The sequence below is a fragment of the Macrobrachium nipponense genome, chromosome 12, assembly GCF_015104395.2.
Source record: "Macrobrachium nipponense isolate FS-2020 chromosome 12, ASM1510439v2, whole genome shotgun sequence".
Lineage (NCBI taxonomy): Eukaryota > Metazoa > Arthropoda > Malacostraca > Decapoda > Palaemonidae > Macrobrachium > Macrobrachium nipponense.
Window position 1 is genome coordinate 43,012,633 of NC_087205.1, and position 21,385 is coordinate 43,034,017.

Sequence of the window (21,385 nt, forward strand, 5' to 3'; positions counted from 1 at the left end):
TTCTTTCTTTCGCTTATAGTTATAGGTATATATGGATTTTGGCCTGGCCAGCCATTGTATGAATATATTCCTTTTTAGATGTATTCTTGCGTTTGTTCTCTTTCATGTTTCTATCTAGGGCTTAGTTTTCTTAGCGTTTAGGGATCCGTCGTAACCCGGGGACTGCCTGTATATGAAAATGTGTGCAATTTCATGTAGAATACAATAAAAAAACAACCCATGGTTGTAGCTTTTATCAGTTTTGAAATATTTTCATATAAATAACGATAAGTGCCAAAATTTCAACCTTCGGTCAACTTTGACTACCGAAATGGTCGAAAAGTGCACTCGTACGCTAAAACTCTTATATTCTAGTAATATTAAATTATTAATTATTTTCCTTCAATTTACAATAAATTGGAAGTCTCTAGCACAATATTTTGATTTATGGTGTATTTAAAAAAAAAAAAAACTTTCCTTACGTCCGCGCGGTAACTCTTCCAAAAAAAATCAGAATTTTTTTTGTCCGATTGTCGTAATGTTTGCATCGTTTTATATTAGCCATTACATAAAGTTTTATATATGGAAATGTGCAAAATTTCATGTAGAATACAACAAAAAACAACTCATGGTTGTAGCTTTTATCACTTTTGAAATATTTTTATATAAATAACGATAAGTGCCAAAATATTAACCTTCGGTCAACTTTGACTCGACCAAAATGATCGAAAAACGCAATTGTAAGCTAGAACTCTTACATTCTAGTAATATTCAATCATTTACTTTTATTTTGCAACAAATTGGAAGTCTCTAGCACAATATTTCGATTTATGGTGAATTTATGAAAAAAAAATTTTCCTTACGTCCGCGCGGTAACTTCAGAAAAAATCAGAATTTTTTTTTTCCGATTGTTGTAATGTTTGCACCATTTTAAATTAGCCATTACATAGAATTTTATATATAAAAATGTACGCAATTTTATGTAGAATCTAAAAACAACCCATGGTTGTAGCTTTTATCAGTTTTGAAATATTTTCATATAAATAACGATAAATAGAAAAAATTTGACCTTCGGTCAACTTTAACTTGACCGAAATGGTTGAAAACTGCAATTGTAAGCTACAAAACCTATGGTCTAGTAATATTCTATCAATTACCTTCATTTGGCAACAAACGGGAAGTCTCTAGGACAATATTTCGATTTATGGCGAGTTTTTCAAAAAAGCTTTTTTTTACGTCCGCGCGTTACGAATTCATGCATCATATTGTGATAATATTTTCTCTGTGTTGCTTTGATTGTTTTACAATTTGTTATATGCCAAAATCATTGCAATTTAGTGTACAATACAACGAAAAAATAATTAACCCATTAGCTTTAACCTTTTTATTCACAGCGCGATTTGTATACAATTATATATGAAATTTTTTTTTGCGCTGCCATATATTCCAATATTTATATATGATAATGATATTTTTTTTTCATTTCTGATGGTTGCATACTAAACCTCAGGCAATGACAAAAAAAGGAGCCAAAACTGAACTCTTTTAAAAATTTTTCTTGGTCAAAAAATTTAAAAGGGGGGGGCGTTTTGCTTGTGATTTTGTGGGGGGAAAAAAAAAAAAAAAAAAAAATTCCGCTTCGGTGCTCACTCGCGAACTATATTGTGAAAGAAGAAGCCTTTCGAAGTTTTGTACTCAAGCATGACCAAAATGAACAGACACAACCTGAACTAAGTGGAATCAATAACTGAGCAAATATTTATGATGCATGCACACTGACTGCACTTCTCTTTCAGTACTGCTAAGTATACTCACACCCATAATAATTTTTCTTCCGATAAAAGACCTTTTCTCTCCTTACAATTATATAGTATGCACTTGGTATTTTCTTTGTCAAGGAAGCTAAGTCAGTTAATGGCAGTTTTGTGAAGCACACTAAAAAAATATTAAATATCAAATAATTTCCCATTAGTATTTATTTCTTGCAGAATGGAATGGAATATAAAATTTAGGCCAAAGACCAACTGCTGTGACCTATATGGTCATTCAGCACTCAAAGGGGACCTATGAAGTCATTCAGCACTCAAAGGGGATCTGAAGTCATTCAGCACTCAAAGGGAAACTCAAGAGTTAAAAAGTTTAAAAGGTTTTTGAAAGGTCTATGTAACACCAAGAAAACCTTGCAGTTGCACTATGAAATCACAATTTTTAAAGTAAATTGTATTTTTCCTAACTGCAGTCGACCCAACTTTTGCGGACTATAATTCATGGACTCTCCTATTTGCGGATTTATATAACCATTATTCACATGAAATTCACCTTTCGCTGTACATTTTTCACTAAGAAACATTCACAAATTACTGTACTTTCATATTTTCTTGACTAAATGCAATTTTTGTGATAAAACTATTAAAATCCTCAGGTACACACATATTTAGAGGGCTTTTTTGGTGTTAGGCAGTTCAAAGCATTTTTAGAGGGGTTTTAAGTATTTGCGGATTTTAGCTATTTTTGCGGAGGGGGATGTACCCATCCTCCCACGAATAGTGGGGTGCACTGCATACAAACCTGGGGTCCTTTATATTTGGAATTACTTTCAGCGGAGCTGGAAATGGCTGTTGAACTTTCAAACAAGGGGTGTTTAGGCAGTGAACTACCTTCTGGTATGCAGAAGGACTGCCTTCCCATATGTAAACATACCAATTTGCCTCTGACAAATTGATCAGAGTACAGTCAACTCCTCGTATTCACATTCTCAAGATTCACAGATTTTTCTTTGGACCATATCTACCCATTTCTTGCAAGAAATTCACTTATTCGCCACGTTTTTCTTACCATAAATATTCAATGTATTTTGATATTTTCATGACTAAATACATTTTTATGGTAAATAAATGATTTAACTCATTTTCAAATGTTAATAAGTACTGATTAATACTCTTTTTTTTTCTCTCTCTCTCTCTCTCTCCTCTCCCTCTCCTCGATCTCTCTCTCTCTCTCTCTCGTCCTCTCTCATCTCTCTCCTCCTCTCTCTCTCTCTCTCTCTCTCTCTCTCTCTCTCTCTAACAGCAATGTTATAAATTCATTACAGAAAATACTAGTGTAGTGAATCAGTATCACTTTAAGTTTATAAATTAAAAAATTATGTAAGGATGAAGAAAATCCATTCTACCCCACACCTTTCTTTTTAGATCCAAGTAATAAGCTGTGGTCCAGAGCTGTCAAATATACCAGGTAATGTGATAGAAGGGGAGCGTGTTGCCCTGTTGCCAACTAATGTTCATGTATTTCTCTCTCTCTCTCTCTCTCTCTCTCTCTCTCTCTCTCTCTCTCTCTCTCTCTCTCTCTCTCTCTGAGATGAATTTTATAGTACATACGTATATGTATAAGTTTATTAAAACAATAATAATAATAATAATAATAATTAATAATATAATAATAATAATAATAATAATAGTAGTAATAATAATAATAATAATATAACAAATTACAAACTTCATATGTGATAGTATTTTAAAGAAATACAATAATCTTTCCATTTCACTCTTTTAAATAAGGATAACTCTCTCTCTCTCTCTCTCTCTCTCTCTCTCTCTCTCTCTCTCTCTCTCTCTCTCTCACACAAGATACTTATGACACAGCAGTAACGCTGTCCCTCAGTTTTGGGTGGAAGTGTTAGAAGTGTAAGCCTATATCTTTCAGGGTACTATTATATTTTGATAAATAATTTACAGTATGTTCTAATTTTCAAATAGTAATATTAACCCTTTAACGCTGAAGGGGTATAATAAAAATTGTCTCCTGTATGCCGGGGGGGGGGGGGTCTCGGAGTGAGCGCCGAAGCGGAAAAAATATTTTTTTCAAAAAATCACAGCGCGCTTAGTTTTCAACATTAAGAGTTCCTTTTTGTCATTGCCTGAAGTTTAGTATGCAACCATCAGAAATAAAGAAAAATCATTATCATATATAAATAATGAGATATATGATAGGGCGAAAAAAAATTTCATATATAATTGTATTCAAATTGCGCTGTGAGCAAAACGGTTAAAGCTAAAGAGTTAATTTTTTTTTGTTGTATTTTACACTAAATTGCAATCTTTTTGGTATATAACACATTGTAAACCATCAAAGCAACACAGAGAAAATATAATCACAAAATGATGCATGAATTCGTAATGAGCGGACGTAAAAAAAATGTTTTTTTTCAAAAATTCACTGTAAATTGAAATATTGTTCTAAAGACTTCCAATTTGTTTCAAAATTAAGATAAATGATTGAATATTACTATACTGTAAAACTTTTAGCTTACAATTGCAGTTTTCGACCATTTCGGACAAGTTAAAGTGGACCGAATGTCAAATTTTTTATATATTTTTTTATATACAAATATTTCAAAAATGGGAAAAGCGACAATCTTCAATTATTTTTTTTGTATTCTACATACAATTGCGCACATTTTCATATATAAAACTCTATGAAACGCCTTATATGAAATGGAGCAAATATTACGAGAATGCGACATACGCATTTCGGAGAGGAAAGGAAATATATTTTTTAAATTCACCATAAATCTAAATATTGTGCTAGAGACTTCGAATTTGTTTCAAAATGAAGATAAATGACTGAATATTACTAAACTGTAAGAGTTTTAGCTTACAATTGCGTTTTGTTACCATTCGGTAGAGTCAAAGTTGACCAAATGTGTTTTTTTTTCTATTTATCGTGATTTATGTGCAAATATTTCAAAAATGAGAAAAGCTACAACCTTCAATTATTTTTTTTGTATGCTACATGAAATTGCGCACATTTTAATATATAAAACTTTAAGTAACGGCTATTTTAAAATGGTGCAAACATTACGACAATCGGACGAAAAAATGTCTGATTTTTCTCGGAAGAGTTACCGCGCGGACGTAAGGAATTTTTTTTTTTTCATTATTCACCATAAATCGAAATATTGTGCTAGAGACTTCCAATTTATTGCAAAATAAAGGTAAATGTTTGAATATTACTAGAATGTAAGAGTTTTAGTTTAAAATTCCGTTTTTCGACCATTTTGGTCAAGTCAAAGTTGACCGAAGGTTGAAATTTTGGCACTTATCGTTATTTATATGAAAATATTTCTAAACTGATAAAAGCTACAACCATGGATTGTTTTTAGTTGTATTCTACATGAAATTGCGCACATTTCCATATATAAAACGAATTATATCTAGAAGTGTTCGTGAATTGTCTGTGATAAGATTAGTGTGAGAATAGTAGGATAAAGCATCTACTAAGTTAGTTTATCAAGTGAACTATTGTAAATCAGATCAAGATGGCAGTAAGTTCCAACTGTGGAAAAAGATGGCGAAATCTTGCCTGCATTGCAGACATGCAATATGATGAGTTAGCAGGAAGGGAGCTGGCATTTGTCAACTATAAGATCAATAGCAGCCTTAAACAAAAAGTCAGCAGAAAATATTATGAAAATAATTGAAGGAGTGCCAAATAAAATTCAAGTGGTCGAGAGACTTATAAAGAAAATTTACATCAATTAACACATTCCAAAAAAGAAAATGAAAAAGGTGAACATTGTGAATATACTAATTGATGCAATAGGAAAAAGGATGCCTAAAGCATGCAAACTGTGTAGGGTGTGGTATAGCATAGTAAATCCACAAAATCTGATCAGGAAATGTTATACATGCAACATACCCACATATCCCTAATGTGCTGAAGTCCAGCAAAATACGAGTAAGGATACAAGAGTATTTTGCTCAACATGTCTCTCATGGATAGATAATGTTATTAAATCAGGACTTAATGTGCAAATAGTAGGAGATGAAGAAGATGAAGAAGAGGAAAATGGAAAAGAAGAAAACAAAACATTATGAGGCAATCAAGCAGCATACATACGAAGAAATAATATGACATGACAACACAAAATAAAATCCCGAAGAGGCTTTACCCAGATCTGCATACTGATGGAAAAGAGCATGACAAAATAGAAAAGAAAGACAAAGTCTGCACCCTTTTGAAAAGAGGGAATTGCAGATTCGAAAGATGTTACTACAAACATCCCAAGGTATGTCACAATTATGAGATCTATGGTAAATGTGCATACCTAGATGGCTATGAGGATGAATGCAGATCTACATCCAAAAAATATGCAAAAACCTAAAAGAAGGAAAAGGATGTAAGTTCAACAAAAAATGTAAATATATGCACCTTGTAGCCATGAATCAAAATCAACTAAACAATAAAATCCAAAATAAAACAGAAACAAATAAAGAAAGGAACAAAGAACATGAAGGAAAAAACAAGCCATCACCGTGCTGTAGTATGTTAGCAACGAAAATGGAAGCATCAGCTCCAAGATACAGTGAAAGAGACAAGAACTGTATATGTGATGCTAGGGGATGGTGCAGATATGGAGAAAATTGCAAATTCATACACAAAATGAATAATTATAATGAAGGAAGATCAAATATATTGGAAAAGTTGGAGTTTTTAACGTCAATTTCTGGAAATGAAGAAAAGAACAACATACCAGAACAGGAAAGAGACATGGGAAAATCCATAATATTACCCATTTTAAATGAAGGGAATAACACACAAACCATCATAGTGATGAATATGCAGGGTTTAGTTACGAGTAACACAAAAAGAGAAGTAGAGTTCTTAGAAGAACTAACCCAAATTGAAAAGAAAATGGATATAATGAGTATAAGTGAAACCTGGTATTCCCAAGAGACTGGTAATGATGATCACATAAAACAAAGAAAAATATATGAGAAACATAGTAACTCAGAATGTTAACTAATAGCAGTAGAATTTGAATCTGAAAAATTAATTAACATAGTAATATATAGACCCCCTAATAATGAAGAGTTTGACACTAATAAAAAAATTAGATGATAAATGTAGAAATCACAAAGACTTGGCTATTCTCCTATCCGGAGACTTTAAACCTTAAACGCCTATTGGACGTATTTTACGACGATGAAAATTGTGTTGGGTGCTTAATTGACGTAAAATACGTCGACACTAAAAAGTTTTTATAAATATTCGTGGAAAAATAGTTATAGGCATACTTGGCAAAAAATTTTGAATCACGTGCCTTGAGGGATGCTTGGAGTTCACGGATCAAGCTGTTGTTTTGTTTACAAGCGTTACCCAGGCACACATGTGCGAATTTCTTTCTTTTCGCACTAAAAAGCATCAGCGACACATCTCAGAAATTAATTTGTCACTTTGTCGTAAATTTTACACCGTTTTATATAAGCCGTTGCATAGAGTTTTATATATGAAAATGTGTGCAACTTCATGTAGAATATAACAAAAAAAACAACCCATGGTTGTAACTTTTATAAGTTTTGAAATATTTTTATATAAATAATTATCAGTACCAAAATTTCAACCTTCGGTCAACTTTGACTCGACCGAAATGGTTGAAAAACGCAATTGTAAGCTAATACTCTTACATTCAGTAATATTCAATCATTTACCTTCATTTTGCTACAAATCAGAAGTCTCTGGCACAATATTTCGATTAATGGTGAATTTTTAAAAAAACTTTTACCTTACGTCCGTGCGGTAACTGCCGAAAAATCAAAATTCTTTCGTCGGATTGTCGTAATGTTTGCGCCGTTTTATATTAGCCATTACATAAAGTTTTATATATGAAAATGTGCGCAATTTCATGTAGAATACAAGAAACAACCCATGGTTATAGCCTTTATCAGTTTTGAAATATTTCCATATAAATAAAGATTGTAGCTTTTATCAGTTTTGAAATATTTCCATATAAATAAAGATAAGTGCCAAAATTTCAACCTTCGGTCAACTTTGACTCGACCGAAATGGTAGAAAAACGCAATTGTAAGCTAAAACTCTTACATTCTAGTAATATTCAAACATTTACCTTCATTTTGCAACAAATTGAAATTCTCTAGCACAATATTTCGATTTATGGTGAATTTTTGAAAAAAAAACTTTTTCCTTACGCCTGCGAGGTAACTCTACCGAAAAAGTCAGAAAATCAGAAAGTGGAAAAAAGTCTTGCAAAAGAAAAGAATGCATGGAAAGTGATGGAACTAAAAAGTAAGATAAAAAAATGCAGAACAAAAGATTATACAATCAAAAGAAAATGAAAAATGGGACTTGGATGAAAAAACCCTAGTAAATATCAAGCAAAACCCCCAAACTATTACTCATATGCGAAAAAGATGACTAAAAGAAGAATAGAAATAGGCCCTCTGAGAAATGAAGGGAGATTAACGAATGAAAAAAGGAAATATGCAACATATTGGCAGAAAGATATAAGAAAGAATTTACCCCTAGAATTAATAATGAAGATAATGATACTGAAATAAGGGATGAAAATAGTAAATATTTATCAGACATAGATATTAATGAGGCCGATATTGTGCAGGCTATTAATGAAATTAAAAATGGAGCAGCAGATGGGCCAGATGGTGTCCCTGCTATTTTGCTAAAAAAAAATAGTTCATTCTATCACAAAGCCACTTGCAATATTATTAAGGCAAAGTGTAGACAGGCAAGATTTATGATGAGCAAAAATTAGCATAATATTACCCCTACTTTCAAAAGTGGATAAAGACTAGAGGCAAGTAATTATAGGCCTACAAGTCTAACATCACATATTATGAAAGTGTATGAAAGGGTAAAGAAGAAAAATATTATGAAATATTTAATGAAAAGTAATTTGTTTAATATTGGACAACATGGTTTTGTACCCAGAAAAAGTACATAAACTCAACTGTTAGTTCACCGTGAGAACATATATAAAAATATGAAAAACGGAAAAGAAACAGATGTGGTTTATCTAGACTTTGCAAAAGCTTTTGACAAGGTAGACCATAATATATTAGCGAAGAAAATTAGAAAACATAATATAGTGGACAAAGTAGGAAGAGGATAAAAAACTTGGCTGCACTGCTGTTTGTTATTATGATTGCAGACATAGACAGTAATGTTAAGGACTCAGTAGTGAGTAGTTTTACCGATGACACAAGAATAAGCAGAGAAATTATTTGTGATGAAGATAGGAACGCGCTACAAAGAGACCTTAACAAAGTATATGATTGGGCAGAGGTAAATAGGATGGTGTTTAACTCTGATAAATTTGAATCAATAAATTATGGAGACAGAGAAGGAAAGCTATATGCATATAGGGGACCTAATAATGTGAATGCAGAGGTGGATTCATAATTGCACTCAAGCCCTCCTCTACAATGGGTACAGAGAGCGTGAAGATCAACATCAACGCATGACTGGAAAATAACACATTTTTTCCTGCTAGCCCTAGGACACACTCGCTGGGGGAAGGTGGCCTTACGAGGCTTATTAGATTCGTGGGGTTGCATTATACACAGATATACAAACATAATTATGACAAAGCAAAGAAAAAATCCCACCAGGAAACAGCCCAACGATGGTCTGGCAAAGAGTAAAACTACTAACGTCAACATCAGACAACGGCCGAAAGTAAATTGGAATGTTTACATCCAGGCAGGTGGGTTTCCCACCTACCAGAGGGTACTGAACTGCCTAACCACCTTGCCTGAAAGTTCACAGGCCATTTCCAGCTCTGGTGAAATGTATGGGACTGATGGTTTGTATATCATGTAGGAACTAATAACTGTTTGGAGAGGATGAAAAGTACAATGGAAGAAAGAGAATATTTACAGAGGTACGGAAAAAGGGACGAAGAACCTTAAGTAATGCCTACATTGTACCATGGGATTTATTTCTTGTGGTCTCCCTTCACAACTGATGCAAGTCAGAAGTCAAGTTTGCCTACCCTTAATTGAGTGATATGCTTATTTAAAATAAGGTTTTATTACTTCAAGTCCAAGTCTCATTTTTCATCACTAATGCAAATCACATAATTAACTCTCCTTAACGCAAAAAGGGCAATAAAGTTTTCACTTTTTCAAGCAGCCTAACCAGCTCATAGCCACAGCAGTTCAGAAATTCAATTCACAAGTCCATTTCATACACTCATACTAAAGCTGTGGATATATCTGAATACATTTTAAAATATGCCATTATAAAGCACTTCCCATTTGTTATGCATTACAGAGATAATCAACAGATCAAAAAAGAAGCTTTAACTGATGTTTCATGAAGAAAGCATTCCACACACAAGGGCAGTCTCAAAACACACAACAAACTAAATTTCAACTAGGCCTTTAAAAGTAATATTAATGTCTCATGTAAAGCATGTCTTTACAAAGTAAAAAACTACTATAATCTATATCTTACAAGAAAAAGGAAGAAAATAGTCTAAACACAACTGCTTACCTTTGGTTGGTCCCTCATATCATACTCGTGAGCCCTGCGTACTGGTATGTTTCTTGCTTTCTCATCCTCGTTAGTAATGTTAGACACCATGGATGCATCTCTTATAAAGTCTGGGTGTTTCGTGTTGATGTACGCCAATTCAACTGCCACCAAATTTTCTATCATGTCGTTTGTCGGAGGAAGTCTCCTACGCAAGAGTTGTGTGACAACATCAACAATTTTTTCATGTAGTTTTGGGAATCGCAACATCTCCTGCTGGACTTCCGTTCCACAGAACTGTATGATGCGCTGCATCTCCTCATGGACAAGTTCAATGCATCGAAGCGATGGTTCCTCAAGGCGTCTAATCTGTCGTTTTACTAAAAGTTCAAAGGACACCTGAAAAGAAAAAGGTATTTTGGATTAGAGACAAAATCATTATCATAAGTTATAAAAATTTATCTGTTGTTTTACCCAGAGTTCAAAAGATACCTAAAAGTAAGTGAGTACTTCAGATTCAAGATAAATGATTGACTTTATATCAAAATTAATAACTTTTTGTTAGATAGAAATTTCAGGCAGGTGTAAAGGATGAAGAGAAGATGGAGGAAGGATTAGAATCCGAGGAAATTACAGGCGGTCCCCGGGTTACGACGGGTCCGGCTTACGACGTTCCGGGGTTACGACGCTTTTTCTTAAACATTCATTGAAAAATCCGCCCTGAGTTACGATGCTTGTTCCGAGGTTACGATGCTTGTTCCGAGGTTACGACGCTGACGCTTCCGACGCTCCGAGTTAACGACGCTTTTAAAAAATGCATACTATGATAAGAATCCTTTATAGTTTAGCACAGTATATTAATAAAAATAAGTTTTTGGTTAGATTACAAAAAAAATCTTGAGGTTATGAGGATTTTCGACACTTTTTATGTCGTATTTTTTAAACTTTTTTAGTGACGCCTCATATGCAGAACTAGTTTCCGAGCGAATGAATACACTAGCTTGAGATGCGCAGTTTATAACAGTCCAAAAGCGCAAATAATGAAAAAACCATTGCTTGTTTCCAGTATACATAATTAACAAAACTAAGTTTCTGGTTAGATTACAACGCAAATTCCAAGGTTACAACGGTTTTTTATGCCTTTTAACGATACCTCATACGCAGAACTAGTTTCTGAGCGGAGGGCACATAAATCAATTTACGCTATTAAACTGTATGGTAACCATAGTCAAGGATAAGGAACGCATTCTCAAACACTATACATATCCTTTAATACAAAACTGCAAATTATCATTGAAACATTATTTCACTTAAAGAATCCATTTATACTCTGCTTAGACTTGGATATAAAAACCATAGTCTCTCTCTCTCTCTCTCTCTCTCTCTCTCTCTCTCTCTCTCTCTCTCTCTCTCTCTCTCTCTCTCTCTCTCTCTCTCTCTGTGTATTTTCAGAAGAAAATAATCACTAATTAGTGAATTTTGATGTTTATTTTCATGACTAATTACATTTTTATAATACAAAAATGATTTACTAATTTTCAAATATCAATTTTGATTAATACTGTATTAGTAAGTTTAATAAGTTGAAATGATATCACATAATAAAAATAATAATTCTCTTTCTCTCTCTCTCTCTCTACTACAAAGATGTATGTTTTTTTGTATGATAAATATTAATATTAATTTATACAGCAATAATATCAATTCATTAAAGAAAATACCATAGTGATATAAATTATGGAAGAATGAAGGAAATCCCAGTCTTCTCTCAGTAACCTTTTTCTAACTCCAGGTACTAAAACTGTCAGATATATCAAGTTCTGTGACAGCCAGGAGGGGGAAGTGCTCATGAAATTTCCCCCCCCCCCCTCTTCTCTCTCTCTCTCTCTCTCTCTCTCTCTCTCTCTCTCTCTCTCTCTCTCTCTCTCTCTCTCATTTACTGAGACTCAAGATTTTTTATGTACTTGTACTATTTGTTTTTAATACTTTCAAATAATAATAATAATAATAATAATAATAATAATAATAATAATAAGAATAATAATAATAAAACTGTAATTACAAAATTCATATGTGATAGTATTTTCCAGAAATACAATACTAATCTATCCATGTCACTTTTAATTAAGGTTAACTCTCTCTCTCTCTCTCTTTGCCACACAAGATAATAATGTGTCATAGTGGTAACTCCCTCCCTCTCTTTCGCTGGAAGCGTTATAAGTATTTTTTGAGAGAACAGAGAGAGATAAACACTCGCTCTCTCTCTCTCTCTCTTTTACCGAGATGAAAGAATTTTTATGGTACTAGTATGTAAAATGTTTATTGATAATTTCAGTTATTTAAACAAATATAAACCTCCTTTATACCATGCTGGTGCTACAAGTTGTAATGCTCTCTCTCTCTCTCTCTCTCTCTCTCTCTCTCTCTCTCTCTCTCTCTCTCTCTCTTTGTATTTTAATGAAAATATACAGTAATTTGTGAATACACAGTGTTGCACATAAAAAAAAGTAAATTAGTGATAATTTTAGAGATACGGCCCTAAGAAAAATTGCAAATTAGTGAAATTTTCCCTGTGGACATGTTTTCAACAACATCGTTCCAGCTTACGACGATTTTCGGGTTATGACGCGTCTTAAGAATGGAACCCCCGTCGTAACCTGGGGACTACCTGTATACCGTTACATTTAAACCAGGTTGTAGCTGAAGCTGAGAAAATTATTAAAGCTGCTAATGTCTACATATCATCGTGCGTCGGCAACAATGATAAATCTCCAATAAACTTATGCCATCCAACACAGTCGTAGATAAAACCGAGAGAAAACCATTTTAACCAAAACTGCAGGGTTTGAAAGGACACCTATTTTACTGTTGTTTTCACGCTGATAAAAGATAAAATAACATAAAAGCTCATATGATGAAATCAAGTGAAAAAACCCATTTCTTTTTGCCTCTGCAATCAGTTGTTGCAGCAAGGGACTTTTTTTATCAGGAGACTAGATCATCCACCTGAACGAGGACCGCAACGGCAAGGGATGACCACAGTAGTCGCAATGAAGCCTTGGGTTCCATACTTGGTCCCCAGGAAGACCCCAGTCAAGAGGGAAGATCTACTGAAAAGGTCTTAGGTCCTTCCTTTAGACTACTGTGCTGAAGGATCAGTGCTATGATCTCCAAGGTCCTCTGTATCTCGTGAGTGTCTGCCTCCTTTGGCAAAGGACCTCCAAGTCCCTCCAAGGTGCAGTCTTCCCAATCTACTTCCCTAAGGAGAAGAACCTCACCAGACCCCTGATATCCTTCCTTATTCCCCAAGCATGATTCCTGCTTGATCCAAAAACCAAGCCAGGAGCATAAGCTTGAGGAGCAGGACTCCTTTGAGAACCTTCAATGAGCCCTACCTATTCAAAACTCAGCCAAGCGGTTGAGTGATGTGAGCTGCATTTGATTACCAACTCGTGGTTATGATTGCAATATGGGTCTAGGAGAACAACTCTCTTCTGGAGAGGTGCTATCCCGAGAAAAGCGAAGCAGCTCTTGCATGGCGGTCAGAGGACTTAGCTCAGCATAGCCGAGCCATAACCCCAGCTCGAGTCGAGCCCCTGACTCAGCCGAGTCGCTCCTCTCGCACACAAGCAACTGGGGACTGGAAGGAGTCAAAGAAGCAGCCTGTCGACAAAGAGTATTCCTTCTTCTCATGACGTGCCCTAAACTTCTTCAGGGCTGAAGCCTGTAGAAGGAGTCTGTATGGAGGACTTCCTCTTCACCTCTCCAGGGGCTTTGTTTGACAACAAGGCACTGGTTCAGGCCTCTGGCCTTGTACCAGTAGAGGTACTGGCTGGGAGAGATGAGGCACCTGAGTATCTCTTCTCTTTCTCTTTCCCCGTGCCCTCACTGGTATGGGAAGACGAACCTCCATTCACAGATTGTGATGTGTAAGTCTCTGTAGAGGCTCATACATTCAAGGCACTGATGCAGTAGTATACTGGTTTTAGAAACAAGCTTCTTTGAACTAGTGGAGGGAGCGGTTACTGAGGTACCCAATCCCTTGGCTTCCAATTCCGAAAGCCTCTGCTTCCTCTGAAAAGGAAGGCAGGACCCTAGAAATCTTGAGATTTGTAGGGGGACAGAGAGGCAACCTTTTTCTTCCCTGACCAAGGTCTTGGATGAAGGAGGGGAGGAGGCAGCAGAAAACGATGACAACGAGGAAGAAGACGAAGACGATGATGACGGCACTGTGATCTCCTCAACTTACTCTTCCTTGCCTTCACCAGCACGGCAGCAAAGTCTTTCATCCAGTTGGGAGGGCGCAAAGCAGACCTTCACCACAGGTACTTCAGCAGAAGTAAGGAAACCCTCAGGAACAGTGGACACAGTGATGACCTCTGGAGGCATTGTGAAGGCTGGAGAAGGAGCTGCCATTACTCGATGTGTCAGGAAGTGCACAGCAGTCCCTATCACCACTGATGGAGTGGCCTCGGAGAGTGGCAGGATCACCAATGCAAGAATCTGGCAAACACAAGAACGGTGACAGAGGCAGTAGTGAAGGTTTCCATTACCCGAGTCATTACGGGGGCAGCCAGGTATGAATGCAAGATACGCAGCGACAAGAACCTGCTCGGCCTAGAAAATGCCAACTGCTGCAAGACTGACAGGATGCTCTTCTATCATACCTGAAGAAGGAACAGGGCATCGGCGGGGTCAAGGGTTAATTTTGAGTGACAGTGTTCAAGCTTTCACAGGTGTTACCTCTACTTTGACCAAAGATGCACACAAAATTTCAGATGAAATGGATAAAAAGAAATTTTCAATAAATATTTTTCTTTCAAACAAAATTTTTTTTTTAAGTACATCTCTTATTTATCATTCAATTTAAAAAAAGTAATAGCAGAAAGTTTAATTCTTATCAAATAAAACGGCAAGCTCAAAAATCTAATAAGTGATGTACGTTATTTAAAAAATATATTTTTAAAAATGCAATAAAAAATACCATAAAATTATATATTAAATCTTGGTAAAAACTTTTTTTGAGAGAAAAAAGAAAAATAAATTTGCCACTGTGTTCTCTCACTATCTTTATGCAAATTGCTTTTTAGATTATTAAAATCTATTCATAAATAAGGGAGTTTTCAGAATTTGAATGTAAAAGCATATAAAGTTTCTTGGAAAAACCAACATGGCACCCATTTCCCTCTCTTTTATGAGAGATATTATTCCCTGTAAAAAAAATTTATCACTTAAAGAAAACAGTTTACCGTATATTTCCGAGTACAAGATGACCTTTAAATCCTAAAATTCATCCCAAAAATTTGAGGGTCATTTTATACTACAGTTCTAAAATCAAACCTTGAATTCTAAGATGTGTATCGGTAGCCTAGCCTCGTGGTATAGCCTAACCTGAAGATTCACATTTTGAAATAAACTGATAGTAAAGGTAATAAAAACCTTTTATTATTGGCATATCTTCATAGCAAATAGCCTATTTGAGCAATAATTCTATATGAATGAAACAAACTTTTATCTATGCAATCCCAGCTTAAAAAATGTAAACATTGAGTTACGGTTGCTTTCGGTAACCTTTTAGAAACTTCTGTGGTGGTGTAATTACAGTAATAATATTTAGGATACCAATATTAATTTTTCATTAAAAGTTTCTCATACATATCACAAGACTGATCACATTTGCCACCACCATAGGGATTCATTCCAGTGTGGTTCTGGCAATTTGACTTCGTCGTCGATATCATACACATCATCTTCGGTACCAACCATGGCATTTTTTCAATGATTTTATGACACTTTCAATTTTCACATTCCCCATGTGAGGCAGCACGCAAATCTGTTTGTAACTGTTTAGAACAATTCACTCTTATGAATGATAATTGTGTATGATTAATTATCATTCATAATTGTATTTTCATTAGCGGTTGTTTGAGAATGCCAACGAAACAAAACAATGGTTTCCCTTTTAGGCAACATTAGTATGAAAAATGATATAGAATCTGCTTGGTTAAACCCACCTTTGATAATTTATGAAAGGAAATATATCTCTGAATTAAGTTCCAATCGGCAACTAAAGACAGATGATATCAGTAAAATGTGATAACTAGAATGCAAATGACACATCATTGCTCTGTTCATATATTGTAATATGATAATACATGCAATATGATTACAGTAAAACCAGTTTTATTAAAATAATCATTATTCTCAATACAGTGGGGCCCCCGTATTCGTGAACTCACTGATTCGCGGATTTCTCTCTGGACCATATCTACCCATTATTTGCGGGGAATTAGTCTATTCACAGGGTTTTCCAACAATAAATAATCACTAATTAGTGTATTTTGATGTTATTTTCATGCCTAAATACATTTTTATGATACGTAAATGATTTACTAATTTTAAAATATTAATAATGATCAATACTGTATTAGTAAGATTAATAAGATTAAATGATATCACATAATAACAATAATAATATTAATGTAAAGAGCAATCAATTCATTAAAGAAAATACTACAGTGAATTAGTAAGATTTTAGTTTATAAATTTAAAAAATTATGTAAGAATGAAGGAAATCCCAGTCTTCATGCATCTTTCTTTGAACTCCAGGTCCAAGCTGAGGTCCAACAGCTGTCAAATATATCAAGTAATGTGACAGGAGGGGGGAGAGAGTATTTCTCTCTCTCTCTCTCTCTCTCTCTCTCTCTCTCTCTCTCTACTGAGATGAGAGATTTTTATGGCACACATATGTATAATATGTTTATTAATATTTTCAAATGAAAATAATAATAATAATAATAATAATAATAATAATAATAATAATAACATAATAACAACAACAATAATAACAACAACTGTAACTACAAAACTCATATGTGAAAGTATTTTACAGAAATACTACGCTAATCTTTCCATTTCACTAATTTTCAAATATCAACATTAATGTAAACAGTTATAATATAAATTCATTAAAGAAAATACTAAAGTGAATTGGCAAGATTTTAGTTTATAAATAAAAAAAATTATGTAAGAATGAAAGAAAATCCATTCTACCCGCATCTTGTCTTTGAACTCCAGGTAGCCAAACTGATATGGATGGGGGTCCTCCAGCTGTCAAATATATCAAGTAATGTGACAGGAAGGGGAGTTTGTTGCCCACAAAAGATCATGCAATTTCTCTCTCTCTCTCTCTCTCTGAGATGAGAGAATTTCTATGGTACAAGTGTACATGTTATTAATATTTCCGCATAATACACGTATGTCATAGTGGTAACTCTCACCCTCTGTTTGGGCTGGAAGTGTATGCATATCTTTAAGTGCATTACTACATTTTATGGTAAAATAATAATATACAGTACTAGTTTTCAATTAATATTAAGTTTAAAGAGATTAAACAATAACATTCTCTCTCTCTCTCTCTCTCTCTCTCTCTTTTACTTACGTATGTTTATTTGTTTTGTAGTGTAAATAGATGATTTATCTTATAACTAATTGTCAAATATTAATAAGATTAATAAAAAAAAGTAGTGATTCCCAGTCTTTTTATCCATTTGGAGGAAGGTGGGCAGGGGAGTAAACAGCAGTTTGATATACAAATTGGCGAAGAGGAAGGAGTCGGAGTCTAGGAGCTCTCTCTCTCTCTCTATCATTATTATTATTATTATTATTCTGTCTCAGAAATCATTCATAATTTCACTCTTGATGGTCAGATATATGATGTTGCCATTCAGTGCTCTCTCTCTCTCTCTCTCTCTCTCTCTCTCTCTCTCTCTCTCTCTCTCTCTCTCTCTCTCTCTCGCTGTTATTGGCTATAGGTACATATTTTTAATGGTAAAATGTTTAATATGACTTTGAAATGATATTAATAATATAACCTCAAAGATTAATACAGAAATAGGTTAGTAATTTTAGGTATATTTGAAGTAGGTTATTATTCGACTTTAGAAAGTGGATATCTATTAGTGTAATATCCTAACCAAGGCAACTCTCTCTCTCTCTCTCTCTCTCTCTCTCTCTCTCTCTCTCTCTCTCTCTCTCTCTCTCTCTCTCTCTCTCTCTCTCTCTCTCTCTCTCTCTCTCTCTCTCTCTCTCTCCCCAACTGTAATACTAAAGATACTCCTCCACTAAAAAAATTCTGGTTTTTAGAACTCTGGATGAACCAATTATTGTAAATGTATGCCATAAACTACCAAATTGAGACACAGCTGAACGCTGACATCATTTACCGTAACTATCGAGAGTTTTTAAGAGCTCTGTTGAAATTGTCAAGTTGTTAAACCTTGCCAATTCTCAATGGTGGCTTCCATAATAAAAATAAAATACATTTTTGTTCATCCCCTATGCAATGGAGATCTCAAGAATGAATACTGGTACATTAAAGCTTCAGGTTATAACCAAGGCTTGAATAAAACGATTAATGGCCAAGCAGTTAAGTGATGTTCGGAACTGGAAAAATTGCTTATATGTACAATGAAGTAACGTGTGCACGTTTTCAACCAAACTTCGTTAATTTATGATAAAAGGTATCTCTGAATTATAGTATCTCTTCTAACTAATAATGGCAATGAAGATATTAATAATACTCAAATCAGCCAAGATTTTGAGAATGTAAACAATATCAAATGCAAATGATATACATGACGATGTTTATCTGTAATACATTAACAATATGATAATAGTAATATACTGTAATTGGATGTAACAAGTAAAACAACCTTTATTTAAGTCATCATTATTATAAATGTAGTTGTACTGTCTAATTTTTGCAAATAATAATTTTTCTCCAAAAAACAGTTAGGTTTTGTTAATTTAGTAGTCGTCCTATACTACAGATATGAGATAAAAATCAATGACAATTTGCCATGATTTTTAACCTCATCTTATCTAAAGGTCATCTTATACGCAGAAATATACGGTATATTATTTTTGGGGGTTATCATGGAACGCCATTCTACTCTTGTGCTGCCAGGATTTTAGAAGGCTAATGAGCCCCTCCTTCATATCCTCCTTTTGATGTTCTTTGCTTTTTTTGCCTTCTTGAATGCATAGCAGACATTTATTTCGTGGTCTTCTCTTTCATCTGAAGGCTCCTGATAAAACACCAACATCACCTGCTATGTCGGGGACAGCAATTACATCTTGAAAATGCTAATTCTCTTCCTCCTTCCCATCCTCATCATCAGATAACTTCAAAACAAAGTCGTCAATGCCATCATCATCATCTTGATATATTTGTGCAAAGGAATAACAGATTTCACTCGGAGCTTCGTAATAGGAAGTACTTGGCATCTCCTCAGCACACATGGTTGGTGGCAACATATGAGAAGCCACAACATTAGCTGTGTGTATACTTTTAGCTTCAAGATAAGCTTTGATATTGCAAGAGCTTGCTTTACTTTGCTTACTAAACTTCTTTTTCGGCATGTTGGTAATGGGTTCCGATCAAAATCCCGAAGCTTAAAATCCCGAATGTCAAAATCCCTAAACTTAAAATCCCGAATGAATTAAAATCCTGAATTATCAAAATCCCGAATCTTAAAATCCGGAATTATCATAATCCCAGTAAATTATCCATTTGTCTTGTACGAGCTTGGGGCAATTACCATTTTAGGCTTCTTGTAACGATGTCTTTTAGTTTAGTCTGTTCCTGTGTTATCATAAAGTCACTTCTCCATTGTGGTCTACAAAATACTAAAAGCGTAAAGCCCATAACAACAATGGAAGAGATCTGTGAAATTGTTCCTTCGCAAAAAGGTTTTAATAAGTTAAATGCACATGGCTATTTGATAGTGAAAGAGAAAAGTTTAAACATTAGATACTACTGGTGTTGTGAAAGTAGGAAACTGCTTAATTGCAAAGGCCGAGAAATAACCATATTTTCAAATGGACAACATATTCTTAACAAAACTGTAGACCACAACCATTCACCCAATGCAAGTGCAGCGAACGTTTCGAAGATCATATGTGAAGTAAAAAACCAAGCTAAAAACACAAAAGATGCCCCATGTCAGATTATACAATTGTGTACAATCACTGCTAACCTGGAAATTGTTCCATGTTTGCCATAAAAAAATGCACTTCGTCAAAAGATTAAAAGAATTCGGCAAGCTCATCATCTTCCAGAACCAAAGACTATTATTGATATAGAAGTTCCTCTGGTGCTGCAAAAAACATTAAATGCTGAATTGTTTTTAGTGAAGGATTCGACTCTAGGAGAGAGACTTCTAATGTTTACCACTAAAGCTAGTGTAGAGAAACTAGCACATGCTTCAATATGGATCATGGACGGAACCTTCAAAACTGTCCCCACAATTTTTTATCAACTTTACACAATTCATGCCCCTGTTTGCTCAGATACCTCTAGAACATATCCGCTAGTATATATTCTAATGACAGGAAAAAGTGAGTCACTTTATAAACGGTTATTTGAAGATTTGGTAGACTTTGCAGACGAGAATGGATTGTGTTTAAACCCTCGAATCATAATGACAGATCAAGAGTTAAGTGTAATCAAAGCCACAAAAGTGAATTAGAAGCGGTTACCAATAAAGTTTGTTTTTTCCACTTTGGCCAGTGCATTTGGCGCAGACTTCATCAAGTGGATTGGCTATAATCACGATATTGGTAAACGACGACGAAAATTTCAGTCTAAAACTACGTCATTTGTTTGCATTAGTATTCCTTCCATCTGCTGAAATACCAGGAGCTTTCGATGAACTGAAACTGCATCTGCCTGATGAAGCTCATGAAGTTGTCGATTGGTTTTGAAACTAATTATGTGCATGGCAGAATACGAAAATATCTGCGCAACGGTGTAGCTGTTCGATCGCCTCCATTGTTTCCACCAAATTTGGTTGTCTTCTGTCATGAATGCTTCCAAAGTGGATTTCCTCGTACCCAGAACAATGTGTACCAGACACCCCCGTGAATAGTTAAAACCCGCGAATAGTTAAAACCACCACTAAAAATGCTTATAACTGCCTATCTTGAAAGTTCAGATGCCAAATGTATCCTTTAATAACATCCTACTTCAAATATACCTAAAATTACTAACCTATTATTGCATTAATCTTTGAGGTTATATATTATATCATTTAAAGTCATCTTAAACATATTA

The 21,385-nt window shown here is 34.5% G+C and overlaps 1 protein-coding gene across 1 annotated transcript in view; it reads right to left on the reverse strand.

Moving 5' to 3' along the window:
• The window catches only part of LOC135224506 (dynamin-1-like protein), a gene marked incomplete in the record, with an annotated part of 557,230 nt that overhangs the window by 180,300 nt on the left and 355,545 nt on the right, over positions 1 to 21,385 (reverse strand). The window contains 1 exon segment of the mRNA XM_064263535.1: positions 10,291 to 10,668. Coding sequence (XP_064119605.1) covers positions 10,291 to 10,668 — 378 coding nt within the window.